Consider the following 20,901-nt stretch of genomic DNA (forward strand, 5'->3'; position numbering starts at 1 on the left):
AATTCTAAAAGTCTAAAGAGAGATTAATAAAATTGAAAGAAAGAAAAAGCATTAAACTAATAAATAAAACTAGGTGCTGGTTTTATGGGAGAAAAAAAACGATAAAGTGGAAAACTGCTAGTTAATTTGATTTTTTTAAAAAAATAATGAAAAAGAAACAAAGTACTCTTATCAAAAATGAAAAGGGCGAATTCACCATCAAAGAAGAGGAAATTAAAGCAACTATTAAGACCTATTTTGTCCAATTATATACCAATAAATCTAATAAACTAAGTGAAATGGATGAATATTTACAAAAATATAAATTTCCCAGATTAACAGAAGAGGAAATAGAATACTTAAATAATCCTTTCTTGGAAAAAGAAATTGAACAAGTCATCTATGAGTACTCCAAGAAAAAATTCTCAGCTCCAGATGGATTCACAAGTGAATTCTACCAAACATTTAAAGAACAATTAATTCCAATACTACATAAACTATCTGGGAAAAAAGGCAAAAAAGGAGTCCTACCAAATTCTTTTTATGACACAAATATGGTGCTGATACCTAAACCAAGAATAGCAAAATGAGAGAAAGAAAACTACAGACCAATTTTTCTAATTAATATTGATGCAATAATTTTAAATAAAATACTAACAAGGAGATTACAGCAAATATTACAAAGATCATACATGATTGGCAGGTGGGATTTATAGCAAGAATGCAGGACCAGTTCAATATTTGGGAAACTATCAGCAAAATAACCATATCTATAACAAAAACAACAAAAATCATATGATTATCTTAATAGATGCAGAAAAAGTTTTTGACAACATATGACACTTATTCCTATTAAAAATGTTAGAAAACCTAGGACTGAATGGAGCTTTCCTCAAAATGATAAGTAGTATCTCAAACCATCAGCAAGCATTATTTAAAATGTGTATAAACCAGAAGCCTTCCCAATAAGATCAATGGTGAAGCAAGACTGCCCATTATCACCACTATTATTTAATATTATTCTAGAAATTCTAGCTATAGCAATAAGACAAGAATAAGAAATTGAAGGAATTAGAATAGGCAATGAGGAATCAAAACTATCACTTTTTGCAGATGATATAATGGTGTCCTTAAAACTACTTGAAATAATTAACAACTTTAGCAAAGTTGCATGATATAAAATAAACCCACATAAATCATCAGCATTTCTGTATATTGCCAACAAATTCCAGGAAGAAGAGATAAAAAGAGAAATTCCATTTAAAATAACTGCCAACAATTTAAAATATGTGGGAGTCTACCTGCCAAGGCAAACACTTTTCACACAAATAAAGTCAGAACTAAACAACTGGAGAGTTATTAATTGCTCATGGGTAGGCCAAGACCAATATAATAAAAATGACAATTCTGCCTAAATTAATTCATTTATTCAGTGCCATATCAATCAAATTACCAAAAAAAATTTAATAGAGTTAGAAAAAATTATAACAAAATTTATCTGTAAGAACAAAAAGTCAAGAATATCAAAAGGGAATCAGTAAGGGGAAAATTAGTAGGAAGGTGGCTTAGCAGTACCAGATCTCAAACTGCATTGCAAAGTGGTAATCATCAAAACAATCTGGTACTGGCTAAAACACAGAGTAGTGGATTAGTGAAATAGATTGGGTACACAATACACAGCAGTAAATGACCATAGTAATCTAGTGTTTGACAAACCCAAAGATGCAAGATTTTAGTAATTGCTAGGAGAACTGGAAAGCAATTTGGTGGAAAGTGGGTATAGACTGACATCTCACACTGTATACCAAGATAAGGTCAAAATGGGTACATGATTTAGACATAAAAGGTGATATTAAAAGCAAATTAAAGGAGTATGAAATATTTTACCTATCAGATTTATAGATAAGAGAAGAATTTATGATCAAATAGGAGATAGCATTATAGGATGTAAATGGATAATTTTTATTACATTAAATTCAAAAGTATTTGTATAAGGAAAACCAATGCAGCCAAGATTAAAAGGAAAGCAGACAACTAGAAAAAATTTTTTTACAAGTGTCTCTGACAAAGGCCTCATTTGTCAAATATATAAAGTCATTCTCCATTTGATAAATGGTCAAAGGATATGAACAGGCAGTTTACAGAAGAACAATCAAAGTTACCTATAGTCTTATAAAAATACTCTAAATCACTATTGATTAGAGAAATGCAAATTAAAAAACCTCTGAGGTACCACCTCACATCTATTAGATTGACTAATATAATAGAAAAGGAAAATGACAAATGTTGGAGGTGATATGGAAAATTTTGGACACTTATGCACTGTTGGTGGAGTTGTGAACTGATCCCACCATTTTGGGGAGCAATTTGGAACTATGCCCAAGGGCTGTAAAACTGTGCATACCTTTTGACCCAGTACGGACCCACTATACTCCAAAGAGATTTAGGTCCATACCCCAAAGGACCTATATGTACAAAAACATTAATAGCAGCTCTTTTTGTGGTGACAAAGAATTGGAAGTTGAGAGGATGCCCATTGATTGGAGGATGGCCGAACAAGTTGTGCTATATGAATGTAATGGAATACTACTGTGCTATAAGAAATGATGAGCAGGTGGACTTCAGAAAAACCTGGGAAGACTTACATGAACTAATGCAAAGTGAAATGAGATGAATCAGGAGAACGTTGTACACAGTAAGATAAATATTGTGCTATGATCAATTGTGAACGACTTAGCTATTCTCAGCAATACAATAATCCAAGACAATTCTGAAGGACCTATGATTAAAAAAAAAAAAGGGCTATCTAGCTCCAGAGAAAGAACTAGTGGTGCACGAATGCAGATTTAAACATACTTTTTAAATTTTCTTTATTATTCTTGTTTTTTTCTTGTTCTGTGTTTTCTTTCATAACATGGCTATTGAAATGTTTTGCATGACTATACATGTATAATCTATGTCAAATTACTTGCCTCGACAAGAAGGAGGGAAGAGAGGACAGAGGACTAGAATTTAGAATTCAAATGAAAAAATGTCAAAATTTTGTTTATGTATAATTGAGAAAAAAAATAAAAATTAAATGAGAGATAAAAAAAGAAAGTGTGGCAAAATATGTAGCTTAGCAAAACCATCCCAAAATGGATTTAATGAGGAATGTGGAAGGACTACAAACAGAAGAAAAATGGAGGATTTGTAAAAGCCATTTTAATAAGCAATTTTCTCTATCAAGGACAGTAGAACCACCATACTTGGACCCTGACATTGCATTGGTTAGAAAGGAAGTAAAAATTGCACTAAAGAAAATACGGACAGGAAAAACAGCTAAAGTAGATCAAGTATATATAGAAGAGATCCATACTGGAGATGATATAATTGGGAGGGCTTTGAGGAACTAATAGACAAGCTATCTGAAGAAGTTGAAGATTCAGAAAGGGTAGGAGGCAAAAGAAGACCAAAACAGTTAACAGCATATGGTCTGAATTGTTTACTCTTTTCACCATCATCTTCTAGTTTGTTCTCCAATCCTATAAACTGATGTTTAGCATGGAACTTTTCCTCTGGCTATTTTGAGAAGGAGGGGAAATTGCTTTCTGAGCCAATTTGAGGGGAGTTAGTTACACTTATCCACAGGCAAGGTGATTATACCATCTCTTGAGATTCCTTCCAGCCTCTGAATTCTTGGTGCAGTGCGTTTTTTCTTCTAGGTGCTTTGGGTATGATGCCTTATTGCTACAATTCCCTGCCTATCTCCACCTGCAGTGAATACCATTTGTTATCACAAAAGAGGCTACTAGATTAAAATCCACAGAGTCTCACTACTACTGTGTGCTTATGCCTTCTTTCTCACATGCAGGACAAAGCATTCTCTCCTTTGGTGGTCTCATTCACACCTACAGATTCAACTACCACCCCATGTAAATGACTCTCCAGTCTCAAACTCTGGCTCTGACCTCTCTTCCAAGCTCCAAACCTGCATCTCCAGCTCCCTCAGTACACCTCCTCCCCAGATGTCCCAGCTGCACCTCAGGAATAATGTGCACCAAACTGAAGTTTCTCTATGAAAATGTTCCTCCTTTTTACTTTACTATTTCAGTGGCACTACCATTCACATGACCTTTCAAGTTTGTGACCTTGAGGTTATCTATCTCTTCCCTCTCCTTTACCTCAATTCCAACTATAATTCATTCTATTCCCAGAAAAACCTCTTGAACCTGCTCCCCTCTATTCCTGTTGCTACCACCCTCACACAAACTTGCATTATCAACAACCTGATCTGTACTGCATTAGCTTCCTAACAGGCCTCCGCTACTCTATACTTTCTTCCTCCAATCCAACTTTTATACCACTGTCAGATACTTTCATTATACATCGATCTTGTCACATCATGTCTCTTGGAAAATCTTTAGTGGATCCCCTTTGCCTAGTAGGTAAAGTTTCTATACTTGATATTCAAGGCTCTAACAACTTACCTTTTTTTGTCGTTTTGTCAAGCTACTGCTCTCTGGATAGGACTCTGCTTGCTCATTTCTGCTGATTTTATAGATTAAAGTTATCTATGATGCCTCTTTTCCACCTGCCAGAATGTAGGTATAGTGAGAACAGACCATCTTCTCTAAACTGTGTATTTCCTGCAGTGCCTACCATAGTGGCATGTTAATAGCAGGCACTTAATAAATGTTCATTGGATTTAAATTTTAGTTTGAAAGCTTCTCTACTATCCCCAGACATTTCACTCCAAGTTGATTTTAGTATGATCATTCTTCTAGGTTCCTATATCAATTTTTCTTTCTTCCACACACTATGACATTAAAATTCAGCATTGACTGAAAGCTCAGTGTAACAAGAAAGAGATGTCTAGGAAGATGATTTTGTTTTTACATACTGTTCTTGGATGTATTCAGCTATGGAATTAATCATTCAACAAATACTTATTGAGTGCCTACTAAGGAACTGTATGTCTTTATATAATTCATAAGATTATAGGCTATTAGATCTTAAAAGGGCTTCCATTTAACAAATGAGGTAAATGAAGTCAACAGACCATATAGGTAGAAATGGCAGATCTAGGATTTGAACCCAGGTCCTCTGACTCCAAATCCACTGCTCTTTCTTCACAAAGAGTGATAAGCACCTTGCTTATTTTTAACAAACTATGGAATTTTTACAGTTGTAGTTTCTAAACACAATGATTTACAATTATTATAACCTGTTCATTTCTAACAAAAGTTAGAATAGAAGAAAATTGCTTAGAGACAAGATTGAGAGACCAATCAATTGCTCAGTAATAGCTCTTTGGGGGTGAAAAACCCTTCCCCAGAGAGAGGCAGCTCTAAATCCTAGGATCATAACACAAAGATCCACTCTCTCAAGACCATTGTTAAAAGACTTAAATTATATACATCAAGAAGAATGACACTCTCTCTCTCACCCTCTCTCTCTCTCTCTCTCTCTCTCTCTCTCTCTCTCTCTCTCTCTTTCTCTGTGTGATGAATTGAAAAAAATCATTGTCAAAAGGAGCCTTATTAGACTTAACAGTTCCAGGAAAATCTTACCACCAAAGTTGTTAGAGGGAGGAAATGTCCAAGGTCCTGAAAATGGTTCCTATCTGTGCATAAATGCTACTTTCCCTAAAGTTCTTTGAATTTTTTATAATGATGAAGAATTTTTAAAATAACAATTAATCTCAAGCACGAGATGTTACCTTTCTTTTAAGAAGAGATTGTTCTGTGGGGGGGTATCAACTGTTGGAACTTTGAGGTTTTGTTTGTTTTTAGGTGTGATTACTTGACCTACTTAATATATTAGTTCATATGTTTTGACTGTGACTCTTGATTTACAAAACATTCTGTACCTGAACTTGTGCTTTTTGCCTTGAGTTCTCCAAAGACACAATTTCAGGTTTCTATTGCTCGATAAACATGTTGGACTAGTCTTTGTATATGTATCTGGGATATATTAAGTGTTTAATAAATGTTCATTGATTGATATTTGGCCATAGGCATATCAGTCTCCAGTCATTGATTCAACTGAAACTTCTCAAGGAATGCAAAACAAAACCAAACAATGAGCATTTATTCCAAAGATACTATTTAAAAAAAATTAAGCATTTACTATGTACCATGCTCTGTGCTAAGTGCTAGTGATACAAAGTAAAAGGGAAAAAATAGTTCCTTCTCTCAAACAAATTATATTTTATTGGGAGATACAATGTATATACATTCTCATCAACCAATAGGATCAAAATTCAGTTGATAATTGGTTCCTTGTACAACTTTGCATTATACATAGAATTTAGAACAGTGTACTATGTAGCATACATTGAATAAATATTTGATTGATGAATTAATTAAAAAATTTTTCAAAGTGGAAGGTCAGAGCAGCTAGGTAGTGCAGTAGATAGAACACTGGCCCTGGAGTGAGGAGGATCTGAGTTCAAATCTGGCCTCAAACACCTAATTACTGTTTGTGTAATCCTGAGCAAGTCATTTAACCCTGATTGCTTCCAAAACACAAAAAAGTGGAAAGTGTTAGTTATCTATATAGGTACTGTGTTTGCATGGTACCATAAGTAATAATATGATAGCTAAGTCACAAAAGGTGAATCATCAAGTCACACAATTTTGTTGCTAGGTCTTCAGAGGCAAAATGAAATAGAACTTTGGGACAATTACTTAGATAGTTGACTGTGGATAATGACATGAGGAAACAAATTACAAGCCTGGCATGGAGTTATCTAGTTGTAAAAGGGTATTTCAACTATCCAAACATCTGCTATAGCTCTTTCTCTGCCAAAAGCAGAGCATCTGGCAGAGTCTTGCCTTGTCTTATGGATAATTTCACTCTCCAAAAAGTGGAGGAAGTGGTAAATGAACTACTACTTTGAACTGTTTCTGAAGTAGAAATCATGAGAACATTGAGAGTAAGTGACCCCTCTGCCTTAGAGAAGGGGGCATCTGGACATAGTCTGATGCAAGTTCTAGGTTTAAGAAAAGTAGATTGCAAAGAACTCACAGAAAAGATAGTTAGGATCACATGGTATAAAATTCCAAAAAGAAAGCTAGCCCAAAAAGGATGGCAGACTCTTAATTAGAAGACTCTTATGGAAAGCACAAATGAATCTGATGAAGAAGAAAGCAGAGAGATTATAGGATTTGAGATTTTGACAAGGCTGTAGGTATCATCTAATCTAACCTCATTTTATAGATGAGAAAACTAAGTACCAATAGAAATCAAATGACCTGTCATAGTGTCAGACATCTAGTAAGGTATAGTCAGAACTATAATGATGGGATGTGTCTCATACAATCAGGAGTGTGCTGGTAAATGTTTAATAACTAGCTCTCCAGAAAAAAAGTACACACAACATACTTTTAAGGTTAATATGCATTACTAACACTTTCTTTGTCACTTTCTTAAGTCTATTTAATCAACAAAACAATAAGTCAAATCCTATTTGTAGCATTTGTCAATTTCTGAGGTGTAAATATTCACAATGAAAGCCTAATAATCAACTTATGAGCTGGCTCCAGTATACATATACATATACATACACACATATGTATGTAATGTATGTATGTATGTATATATGTATGTATACTGCATACAATGAAATGTAGTGGAAAGAACAACCAAAAAACAATGCTGAACACTATGTAATTATAATGGCCAACTTAATTCCAGAGAAGAGTGAGAAATGTATCTCCTCCCTATATTTATAAAGGTAGAGGGAATATGAATCTTGTTGTTCAGTTGTGTCCAATTCTTCATGACCCTATTTAGGGTTTTCTTGGCAAAGATACTGGAGTCGTTTGCTATTTCCTTCTCCAGCTCATTTTACAGATGACAAAGTTGAGGCAAACAGAGTGAAATGACTTGCCCAGAGTCACATAGCTAGTAAGTGTCTGAGGCCAAATTTAATCCCAGAAAGAGGAGTCTTCTTGATTCCAAGCTCAGTATTTAAGATGGTTTAACATATATAAATACGTAAAGTGTTTTGTAAACCATAGTACAAATACAAACATATTGTTGTTGCTGTTCAGTCACGTCCAACTCTTTGTGACCCCATTTGGGATTTTCTTGGCAAAGATACTGGAGTGGTTTGCCATTTCCTTCTCCAGATCACTTTACAGATGAGGAAACTGAGGCAAAGGGGGTTAAATGACTTGCCAAGGGCCACAGAGCTAGTAAGTGTCTGTGGTCAGACATAGATACTGTAGTCTGTAGATTTGGGCTCAGGTTTTTCTGATTCCGCACCAGGTGCTCTATCCACTGTGCCACCTAGCCAAAGATGAGTGTAGAGTATTGCAAATATTGTTAGTCTTGGTTAAAGTGTTGGTTGATTGTATAGAACTGCTTTTTTCCATATCTTTTTTATTCTTTGCTACAAGAGAAAGCTTGTAGGATAGGGAAATAGGAGGGATATATTCAGAAATGAAAGTAATATAAAAATAAAAGATAGCTATAATTTTTTAAAAGAAGAAATTTAGTACAGATAATGTAGACTCTTACACTTAAGTTCACACATTCATTTGCACAGGTATAGGGTGGTGTGGTAAGGCAATAGTTTTTTTCAGAAAAAGGGATAAGGTTTTTAGTGTGCTGTAAGTACAAAATAAGGCAATAATGTGACATAGTAGCCAAAGAAATGAATGCAATCCTAGGCTTCCTTAAGAGATGTTTAATGATTTTAACAGGTGCTTTTTTAAATACAGGCAAAATGTCCAGAGTTAAGGAGCTGATGGTCCTACTGTGCCCTTCCCTGGTCAGATTTCTGAACTATTATTATATCTGAAGTATTATGTCCAGAAGGCTGTATAAGGCCTGCCCACCTCTCCTTTTGGTGAGTTCTTCCTGGGGCCTCCATTTTATAAAGAGGCACATTCATTCATCTCCTGGCCCTATTCTAGCTTCAGGATATCAAAACCATTCTCTGTCATGCTCCCATCGTAAAACAGGATCAAGATAACACATAAATTAAATTGATGGACATTAATCCCTCTCCCAGCTTTTCATCTCCCTTTTGTGTATTATCTTTCCCCATCTGAATGTAAGTTCCTTGAGGACAGGGACTACCATTCTTCTTGCTTATATTTGTATCCTCATCACATACTGCTTGGTACATGCTAAGCACTTAATAAATACTTGTTTCCTTGCTTCAGTTCTGTGCATTTTAGGAAAAACACTGAAAAATTGAAGATATCAAGAGGAAAATGATCAGAATAGTGGGAGGCATGGAAACCATGCTCTGCTGGGATTTAATTGAGGGAAATGGGGATGTTTGGTCTGGAGAAGAGAAGACTTGAATACTTGAAGAGCTAGCTGTCATGGGGAAGAGATTAGACTTTTTTTTGTTTATTCCCAGAGGCCCAAAGTAGGATGGATGGGAGAAAATTGTAGGGACAAATTTTAGCTCAACAGAAGAAGAAATATTTTAACAATGAGGGTGATCCAAAAGTGAAAAAGTTTGTGTTGGAAGATAAGTTCCCCATCACTGAAGGATGACCACTTTGGGGGATGTTATAGAATTAAATTACTTCTTTTTAAATTTTTTATTTATTTTATTTTTAATTTATGGAATAAAACAAGCATTTCCATAACACAGTATGATAAAAAAAATGAAATTACTTCTGAAATCCATTCCAAGGTTGACATTCTGACTCTGTAGATGATTTTCAAACTGCAAAGAAAAGACAAAATATGACTAAAGGAGTGTTAAAGGTTAAGTTAGTGAGGAAATATCAAGAGCACCTAACAATTCTAACTGAGTTTGTCTGCTACTCTAGACGAATTATGCCATGGAGAAATCATGCAGCCCTTTTAATTGCTAAAGACCACATCAGAGTGGAAAGAATATTGGATTACTGGCAGTTTTAAAACAGAAATAGGTGGCTACTTGTTGGAGATGTTGTAGAAAAGATTTCAGGTAAGCTTGGCATCATGGCACACACCTCTATTTCCTGCTACTGGGTAGCTGAGGCTGAAGCCAATGGATTGCTTGAGTTCAAGAGTTCTGAGGTACAGTAGGAATAAAGTCAATCAGGTATTTCCACTAAGTCTGGCACCAATATGGTGATACCCTGGGAGCAGAGGGCCACCAGGCTTCTTAAGGTGGGAAAAAAGGTCAAAGATTCTGTTCCCATCAATCAGCAGTGAGGTCAGGCCATGAGTGGCAAATGGAGGTTTAGACTAGATGCCTTGAAACCTCTTCCTACTCTCAGATTCTATGCCCTGGGATTCTAGGTCATTGAGACAAAATTATGTATATGGTCTGATTGTTTGCTAACTATCTTAGCCTACTTTATCATGTAGAACAACTGTGCCCATACACTCATACAGACCCAGTTTAATTATTCCAGCCAAATTCAGCCTAACAACAAGATGCTCAATCTTGTGATCTCTAAGCCATAAATTCAGAATAGGGCTTTGAGGAGATCTCAGTCTCATCCTGAGGCTAAGGAGCCCATTGGCGCAATTCCCATAAATTCTACCATAGCTCTTTGTTCAGCTGCTTCTGTGACAATCTAGCCAGCTGCCTGAGAAATGTAGAGTGAAATAGGCAGTTCCTCCTATTTCCAAGGGATATTGGAAATCTCAAGGCATCCATTAAACATGGAATTCTCCCCTCCTGCCTTGGAATTGCAGAGTATCCACTGAGATAGGTGCTGCTGTGCTATGGAGGTAGGAATCAAAGTTAGCATATTGGTGTGAATTATCAGTGTTTAGTGCCAATATAGTGATGGTTGTAGTAAAGGGATTTGGGGATGGGGTGAGGAATTTTTTTTGTATAGGAAAATCTCAACGAAGGAAATCCATCTCTACCTCCATGCCTTTGCATTGGCTTTCTCCTATGTCTGGAATTTATTCTCTCCTTCCTTACCACTACCTCAAAGAGTTGCTTTTTTTCCCTTTAAGAGTCAATTCAAGTGCCACCTTATACCTTTCCTGATCTCCCCAACTACTAGTGAGCTCACATTCCATAGTTCATTGTATTTAACTACTTTGTATTAATTCACTTTAAGTTTATGATATATATATATACACACATACACCTATGATACATACATATACCAGTATATATGTACATATGCGATGTGTGTAAATGTGTTAATATATGCAAATATAATTTTATATACTACATTACATATATGTGTTTTGTGTATGTTTATATACATATATGTATATATCTATATCTACACACTGTTTATGTGTGTATATATATATGTATATTTCTTTATATATAAATTGTCTCCCCCATTAGGATGTTAACATTTTATGAGTAGGGATTGTCTTATTCTTTGTACTTGTATCACTTGTCTTGTCACTGCCTAGCACAGTGCCTGGCACATGGTAGTTGCTTTATTTATATACACTCATTTATTGATTGATTCTGCTTGTCTGAATCAGCACCTGCTCTACTACTGATAGCCTTAAAAAGTGCTCAGAGGCACTGAGATATTAAATGACTTTGCCAGTGGGTTTATGAAGTAGGATGTGAAGCCAGCTCCTTTAGGCCACTTCACCAGGGCATTCTACCTCTCTTACTTTTTAGCATTCTGTCAAGGTTCAATACACAGCTGGATTCTGACCAGAATGAATAATGAATCCTGTGAAGTGGTCACACTATTTGAATTTGCACTACATATTTCCATTGGGCTAGGACCAATCACAATATTTTACATAATTATAACTTCAAACTGTGTGAGGCAAGCTTTTCCTACAAAGGACATAATGAAGAAAAATGGGGAGCAAATATGTACCTACCATGTTTTATTTGAATTTCATTTTTATTGTATGTTCCTCTCTCAAAATATTACTTATACCTAGAATAATAGACAGCATATATAGTGGGAGTCAGGAGATCTGAACTGTAATTTTAGCTTCTTCCCCTAATACATTATGATACCTTGGCCAAGGCACTAACCCTTCCTGGGTTTTCTTATCTGTAAAATAAATCATAGCATTTGGAACTAGAGGATCTTAGATCATAGACATGATCTTTATAAACCTCATAGCATTGTGTAAATAGCTTATAAGCAAGAAGGACCTCAGAAGTCGTATCTATAAATCAAATCCCTTTATTTTATAGATGAGGAAACTGAGGCCCAAAAAACTTAAGTGATTTGTCCAACGTCACACAGGCAGCAAGTGTCAGAGACTGGATTCTGATTCTAGTTTGTTATTAAGTCATTTTCAGTCATATTCAATTCTTCATGACTCCTTTTGGGACTTTCTTGGCAAGGATACTGGAGTGCTTTGACATTTCCTTCTCTGGCTCATTTTACAAATAGGAAACTGAGGTAAATGACTTGTACAGAATCACACAGTTAGCAAGTGGAGGTCACATTTGAACTCAAGTCCTCTTGGCTCCAGGCCAATGTTCTATCCACTGTGCCAAATAGCTGCCCCTCTGATTCTCGTGCCAATGCTTTCTCCACTATACTAGATTGCTATCACTTTAAAGATGAGGAGACTGAGGTCTAGAGGTATTGTCACACACAGAGAGAGAATAACAGAAGGATTTGGACTAGATGAGATTCCCTTAGAGTTTCAACACTATGCAATTCTTTAACTTTGCAATGTTATTTTGCTATGCTCTAACCCTATAATAATGCTCTTTAACTTAGTTATATCACCAATGACTTTGGAGGTCATATATTCTTTGTGATCTTAGATTCCTTATATTCTCTTGAGAGAAGAAAAGGGAATTTAGTGAAAAGACATCATTCTTTAAAGGTTAAATATATACACACACATGTTGTGTGTATGCTTACAGTATGCAACTGTAAAGAATTAAGACTGATTTTTTCACCCATGGTTTATGAGAATGTGTGTATATATATATGTATATTTCTTTATATATAAATTGTTTATTTCATAAACACAGAACACACATGCACATATACACATGAATTTGCCCACAGGCACATATGCCTGACTGTCCCTTTAATAATATTACAACCTCCACAGGTGCAGAGATCACATCTTTCATGTTTTTTGTTTCTCCTCTCAGCGTGTGGTAGCATCCCCATGCCCTCCACATAGCAGGCACTCACAAAATGCTTATTCAGTCAGTGATTTACCAGACTATAGTAACATGACAACCGTAGCCCTGAAAATTAGATATCATGCCTCTGGTTGCTCTGTTTATTTGACTCTCTGACTTGGCCCGGAAAAAGTAATTTTAAACAATCAGAAATGATAAGTCCTTTCACAGATATATGTCCTGTATCAGACACAAAGTGCTGTTGTTGGAACAAAATTTTCCTTCTCCTGGAAACTCTCTTTGGTCCAGCATCACTTCTTTAAGATAATTTATCAAACCTATTCCATCATTAAAGCCTTGTTCAATGTGGATTTGCAAAGTTAGGTAATGATTTGGAGTTTAAAAGCTAGCATCTTCATGTTAACAGTCTGGCTTAATGCTAGTGCATTGCTTTTCTTATTCAGAGACAGCATAAACACATTGTCACAATAATGGCTGCTGATTACCTTCTCCTGAGGAAGCCTCCAGGTGCTGGAGTTTGAGTCCGGTGTCTAATCTCTGAGGTTTTGAATAAAGAAATAAATAGCAAAGGACACAGACGCTGATGACAAAGGCAAGTAAAACAAGCGCAGCAATTCCCAGTCCAATCAAGGCACCAATGCTGAGGGAGGGGAGAAAACCAACATATCACATGTACTGGATTGGAACAGACCGAAAACTTCTAGTATGAATACCAGGAGGTATTATGCCACCTTATCATAACATAATGTGTCATACCATGTCATATTGCATCAAATCATATCATGCCATATCATATCATATCATATCATATCACATAATGCTATGTTATATTATTATTATTATTATCATTGTGTGTTCTAGATATTATATTAACTTATCTAGGAACATGTTTTTTCTCCCTAGAAGATAAACCCAGGAGAATGCAAGCTCCCAGAAGTCAGGACCTATTTCTTCTTCTTATGTCCTTTGTATCCCCACTGCCTAACACACTGCCTGGCATAGATACCTAAGCACATGGAGTCTGTCCTTAATTGATCTCCATAATCCCCTTCCCTGAGCCTGGTGCTCCCAAAATTCTCCAAGGAGAGTTTTCTCCCAGGTTGATATTCCCTGCCTGATCTAATGGGATCCATAAATACTGCAGTGAAGTCCCTGGGAATGTATTTCCCACAGATAGTCATTTGTTTCAGAAATCAGAAGAGGATGGTTAGGGAAGAAGTACAAAGTTCAGCAAAAAAAAAAAAATTCATACACCCCCTCCTCCTTCACCCTGGACCTGTGATTTCGTTGGTGTGGAGGATGCCTGGAGAAGAATGTCCTCTACCAGTACAGATTGGCATAGTGGGAAAAGTCCAGACTCTGGAATTGGAGGATCTTGGTTAAAATTCTAGCTCCCATACTTGCATACCTATGTGACTGGCTCAACAAGTCCCTTGCTAAGCTTCAGTTTCTTTATCTGTAAAATGAGAGGATGGTTTGGCTGTGTGGTTCCTGAGGTCTCTTGAAACTCTGGAGTTATACTTTTATATTCTTAGAGAATAGCTTGGGATCCTAAGAGTTTCAGAAACTTGCTCAGGTTCACATAGGTAGTTTGTGTCAGAGGTAGAACTTGAACACAGGTCTTTGACTCTGAGGCCACCTCTTTAGTGATTGTGCCAAGTTGCCACAGTAAAACCAAATGAATAGGAAAATGTTTGTTTGTTTTCTGTGAAAATGAGGTGCTTCCTAGAGGCAAACATCAACATGAGGATTTTCTTTTGGAGGTAAAATAAGCAAGATAATTCTAGGCATGGTACAATGGAAAGAGGGCCTTAGCTGGAATCAAAGGATTTGAGTTTGAAGTACACTTCTTCTGTTCACTACTTGCATGACCTCAGTCAAGTCACTTAACCACTATGGTACTCAGTTCCCTCATCTTTAAGGTGAGAAAGCTGAACTGATCATAGTAGGGTCATTGATGCCTTCTAAGATCCATTTCAGCTCTAAATTTATGATCTTACGGTCTTAAAAAGCAAGACATCTACTCTACAAAGATGATTTCTTACTTTGACCTCACCAGACACTGAAAATGCTATTATTATGAAGTAAGAAGAGAAGAAGAAAAAAGATCCAGGTAAAGGAAAATAGGAATTGAAGTGATTAAGCTCAAGAATCTTATTTAGGGGGCAGCTAGGTGGCGCAGTGGATAGAGTACCAGCCCTGAAGTCAGGAGGACCTGAGTTCAAATCTGGTCTCAGACCAAATACTTGACACTTACTAACTATGTGACCCTGGGCAAGTCGCTTAACCCCAATTGCCAAAAATAAATAAAAAAGAAAAGAATCTTATTTAGTCTAATCTCCCATTAATGGTTTGGAAAGGCAGAACATTGGAGAAAACCCTGGACTCAGTCACAGAAGAATTTTCTCTCAAAAGATCACTTATGTCTAGAACTTTAAGAAAAAAATTATATACATTTATATAGTTTATTATAGTTTGCTGAATGTTGTTGTTCAGTTGTTTCAGTCATGTCTGAATTTTTGTGATCCTATTTAGGGTTTTCTTGGCAAAGATACTGGAGAGATTTGCAATGTCCTTCTCCAGCTCATTTTACAGATGAGGAAACTGAGGTGAACAGGGTTAAGTGACTTACACAAGGTCACACAACTAGTAAGTATCTGAGGCTAGATTTGAAGTCAGGAAGATAAGTCTTCTTGACTCCAGGACTGGTACTATATGCACTATGGTGCCATCTAGCTGTCCAGTTTACTGAATACTAAATTATAATACACTACAGTCGACCATGGTCCCAAATTTCTATCAACAGCTATTTCAGAAATAATACCTGCTTCAGTAAGAAGGAAAAGTAGTTAAATGGTGTCAAGATATTAGGGGACACCCTGTTTTCCAGAGCTAAGGCCCAGAAAGCAAGCTGTGCCCTGCGCTTGGCATAACAACAATCCTTTGTGCTCACCCTCTGGCAAAATCCCACATAATGTTTGTATTGTTCGACCAGCACCAGGCGTTTTCTGAGTTCAGACAAGCTCGGACAGGTACCCATGTTCTGGTCATGAAGCCCTGCTATGAGTCAAACTTGTCTCATTCTTGCTGTTACTCCTCATTGTCAGGGCCACAGATCACTGTGCAGCCATTGGTGCAGGTATTGAGATCTCCCCACACTATGTTGGGACCCTCCACTAGGGATGGGGCCCTGGCACACGTGTCTAATCTGCCTCCATGCTTGCAAGCCATTTCCCTTACTTTGAAATTAAACTTCTGTTTGATTCCTGACTCCTTTCTCTAGCCTGCTCTGTTCAGCTCTGTCCATCCACGGGCGAGAGGCCAGTTCAGTCCGTTTGACAACGGAAAGAGCACTGGTTCTAGAATAGGGAAGACCTGAGTTCAAGTCCCATCTTTGGTTCTTTCTAGTTGCAGAACCTTGGATAAGTTACAATCTCCCTGGATCCCTCATCTGTAAAATGTGGTGGCTACTGGATGGTCTCTGAAGTCTCTGCCAAGTCTAGATCTGTGGTCATGAACTTAAGTTCTTTATATTTTAAGTGGAAAAAAAGTGAATTGGAAGAAAATATATGGGATTTTAAGAGGAAAAATGCACAAATACACATATGCTATCTTTCTTCTGTAAACTTCTCCTGAGTAGGGATTGTTTCATTCACTGTATTTGGGGCAGGTAGGTGGTAGAAAAGATAGAGCAGGGGCCTAGAATCAAGAAGATCTGAGTTCAAATCTGACAGACACTAGCTAGCTATATGACCCTATGCAAAGTCATTTAACTTGTTTGCCTCGATTTCCTCATCTGTAAAATGGAGATAATAATAGCACTGACCTCTGGGGTTTGTTGTGTGTATCAAATGAGATAATAATTTGTAAAGCATTTAGCACAGTGCCTGGCACATAGTATATGCTATACAAATATTAGCTATTATTATTATTATGATTCCCAGCATATAGCTCTGTGTTTGGTACACAATAAATGCTTAATAAATGTTTACTGATTGATTGATTATTCTTGATCCAGCGGTAAGCATATGCCCAATAACTAGCTGGTGACTGATCCCAAAGTAGCAAATTTGCACTGAAAATAAATGATAAATTACTGTACAATTTTCTTACTGTGGCTATGGTCATCTGCTGGTTTCTAGAGAGCCATAGCAGTACTTGCTGCTTTCCAGAAAGTCACTGGGCTCAGATTCCTTAGTCTATTATCCCTCAGCTTAGATTTCAATTAGTTCGTGGACCTATGCGAGGGAGTAGCTAATTTCATTTTTAGTGTAAATAGTTCTTCCTAAGATTGGGTCTTCTGGTTGCAGTATCTTTTAGTGTTTCATGCTACTTCTGTGTCTGGGAGCATTTCTAGGCACATGTATCTATCCAGAAGTTCTGCTGTTAGCTGTCATTCCAAGGGTCAGAAAGATTTGTGATCTCAGCTGGGCAAGTTGTTTTGGGCAGTGCCCAACCCAGCACATATAGCCATGGAAATGATATCTGATGAATGCATAGTCATGACAGATAGACTAACAGTGGGAAAAGCTACCTAAAAATGAGAACTAGATCATGAAAAGGTATAAAAAAAGTTATGTGGAACCTTCCAAAAAAAGGTTCGGCATTGTGGAGGGAGATTATTTCTTTCTATTTTTGATTATGAACTTTGGCTATTATATGTAAAGATCTCCAAAATATCCCATTCATATTTTTCCCCTGGTGCCACATTTTTCCCTCCTGACATTACGTTGTCATCACCCTCCTCAGTGATGGGTGTAAAGACATTATCTTTATGGGATTCTGATGGGCTACCAGGGCATCTAGGTGGTGCAGTGGATAGAGCACCAGGCCTGGAGTAAGGAAGACTTGAGTTTAAATCTAGTCTCAGGCACTTACTAGCTGTGTGACCTTGGGCAAGTCACTTAATCCTGTTTACCTCAGTTTCCTCATCTGTAAAATGAGCAGGAGAAGGAAATAGCAAACCACTGAAGTATCTTTGCCAAGAAAACCCCAAATGGGATCATGAGAGTCAAACATGACTGAAGCAATTAAACAACGATAGGCTAGTAAGAGTGACCACATAGATTTCCCAAGATATCTAATTCAACAGGTATTTACTGAATTCCTGTCCCATGCTCAGCACTGTGTAATAAGTACTATCTCTAGATGCTAGAGACAGTGCAAACTACAATCAACAAGTATGTATTAAGTGTCTCCTGTGTGCCAGGCATAAGAGATAACAAGAACAAAGAATTAAACAATCCCTACTTGCAGTGAGCTTACATTCTAGTTGGAGAAATAACTAGCACATATAAAATATACATATATATATATATGTACAGCATAAACATAAAGTGAATAAATGCAAATATATACAAAGTACTTAAGTAAAAGATAGTTTGGGAGAAAGGGCACTAGTATTGGGGGGAGTCAGAGAAGGCTTCACCCAGAAGAGGGTACATGTTCTGCATCTTAAAGAGAACACATTTCAGGGATCGGGAACAGGTCATGCAAAGGCAAGAAGATTGGAGATAAGGTACAGCAGTGCCATGTAGTAATGTCCCACCTCACTTTCTCTCATTAGAGAAGGGTCTGATCTGGGGTCATGCAGGGACAATCTATGGAACTTCAGTGAGCTGACCCACCTAGCATTCTCACTTGCCTCAAGGAAAGTCAAAAGATCAAAGCCAAATGGAATCTTCCACCCCTCATTCCACAGATGGCCAAATTGAAACCCAGAGAGGTTAAACCATTTCTTCAAGGTCACACAGAACAGCAGAGCTAATATTTAAACCCAAGTCTTTTGATCCTGAATCCAGCATTTCTTCCACTGCACTACCTTTAGGGACAGCTATCCTTTTCTTACAGCAGCAGTAGAGTCCAAGTACAGGTGACTCCTGGAATAATTTTTCCAATCAGACCTAACTTCATAATGACATGAAAACTCCAGGTTTCCTAACTGGAATCTATGAATGGATCAATTATACATTTTCCTAAAGAAGTCAAAGGTGACAGAAACATTCTGCTAGATAGGTTCCACTGAATATTTATCAGTATTAGAAGATATTAGGGAGCTATCCATTGGTTTCCACATTTCATAATGAATCATTTCTGTGTGGCACTTGGGAGCTTCTTGGAGACCAAAAGAAAAATTTCTATTATATCCAGTGTAGGAACAGCAAACTTTCTATTTGAAACTTTGCCACCATTACTCAGAGTCCTTGTAACACCAGACCAGCCTAGTGAACCACTCATTTAAGCACCAAATAATATGGTGCCTGCTGTACCAAGCAAAGCACAACTGTTCTGAAGAAATCCATTATATTTAAGCCTAAATCATCATACTGTCTGACTTATTGCCAGAGTAACAGTACCCATTTGAACTTAATCCAGAAGAACACTCCCCTTCTGAAATGAACAAAAACATTAAATGTAAATATTAAATATAAAAATGCAGTTTTATTACTGATAGAAGTAACATTTAGCCACTGCCTCCCAAATCATGTAAGGTAGCTGAGAGCAGGGGACCCAGCCAAAGTGAGGGGATACAAAGGATGCTTTTCTTTCCCACAAACCCTAAGTAATATGCATTTTCCCAAATGAATAAATTGCCATACATCACTAAATGTAAAAGCTCTTTAAAGTAGAAAAAAAAACACTTCATAAATAAAAGTGATGATCATATTTCAGTTGTACTTCTTTTAATGTGAAAAGGAAAGAAGCAAAATTCTGCCTGAGGTCAGATCATTTGTCCACAATAGATAAGGTTATGTAAAACAAAATTGGAAAATAAGTTGAAGTGGCACACACGTTTTCTGCATAATATTATCCATTTTATCATAATGATGATGCCTAAGGGATTGAACAAAACAATAGGTCACTCTGTTGAACTGATCTAAGGGATGGTGTCAGATCATCTGAAAAAAAAAAGGCAGAAGGGAGGGAAGGAGAAAGGAGGTAGGGATAGGGATGAAGGGAAGGAAGAAAGGATAGAGGTAGAGAGAGAGGGAAGAAAGGGGAGGGACAGAGGGATGGAAAGAAGGGAGTGAGGGAAGGAAGGAGGGAAGGAAGGAGAAAAGGGGAAAAGAAGGAGAGGAGGGAGGGAGGAAAGGAGGGAAAGAGGGAACAAAAAAAGTTAGGATAGAAAATGAAAGAAATGAGCATCTGAAGAAGTAGCTCTTCATTTAAAGGAGGGGAAACAAAACAGCAAAGGAGTTTGTAGTATTAATCAGCAAATAACTTAGTGCCTCACTATCTTTTCCAATTTTATATATCAATTGATTCTGCCTTACCATGAATATTCTTCTGAATCTTCTGGGTGAAAATGCAGAGTAATTGCTCTCCTTGAATTAAGGAGTTCAAATTCAGGGGGCTTTCTCTGCCCCTCAAATGGGCCTGATTCATTTTATATGGTCAGAAGCAAACCTGGAAAGGGGAGCCCCTACAAAGGATGCACACCCTGTATGCGGGGGAGTGTGCTATTCTTGTGCCCTCGATATTCGGAACTTTAAACATATGCACAATGGCTCTTTATCAGGACAAATACTCATCCCTTTCCTTCTCTAACAGGACGTGATTCTCAGGAACTGAACTCTTCACTCTTCACAGCCAATGTCCCTGGATAATGAAGAAAGAAAATGTTCTCCCCTAGCTCAGTAAGGGGATATTGAGGAGGGGCTAGACTCTGAGAGCAACGAGAGGATGCGGATAGGAAAGGGATCGAGAAAGTGGAGAGCATGAGAAAAGGGAGAGAAGGGGAAGGGAGAAAGGAAGAAGATGAGTATGGGAATGGGATGAGAAGGGGATCAATATGGGGGGAAAGATCAAAATGCAATCGGGGAACAGAATCAGAATGGAAATAGGGATGGGGATGGATAGGATGGGGATGGTGATGGATAGGATGGGGATGGGGATGGATAGGATGGGGATGGGGATGG

The 20,901-nt window shown here is 37.2% G+C and overlaps 1 protein-coding gene across 1 annotated transcript in view; it reads right to left on the reverse strand.

Annotated features, from left to right (window-relative positions):
- The window catches only part of SHISAL2B (shisa like 2B), a 30,563-nt gene that overhangs the window by 9,090 nt on the left and 572 nt on the right, over positions 1-20,901 (reverse strand). The window contains exon 2 of the mRNA XM_027863373.1: positions 13,468-13,622. Within this exon, the coding sequence (XP_027719174.1) occupies positions 13,468-13,622 (155 nt within the window). The remainder of the gene's footprint in view (positions 1-13,467; positions 13,623-20,901) is intronic.

Source organism: Vombatus ursinus, unplaced genomic scaffold (genome assembly GCF_900497805.2).
Source record: "Vombatus ursinus unplaced genomic scaffold, bare-nosed wombat genome assembly UNPS02014772.1, whole genome shotgun sequence".
In the NCBI taxonomy this organism is placed as follows: domain Eukaryota; kingdom Metazoa; phylum Chordata; class Mammalia; order Diprotodontia; family Vombatidae; genus Vombatus; species Vombatus ursinus.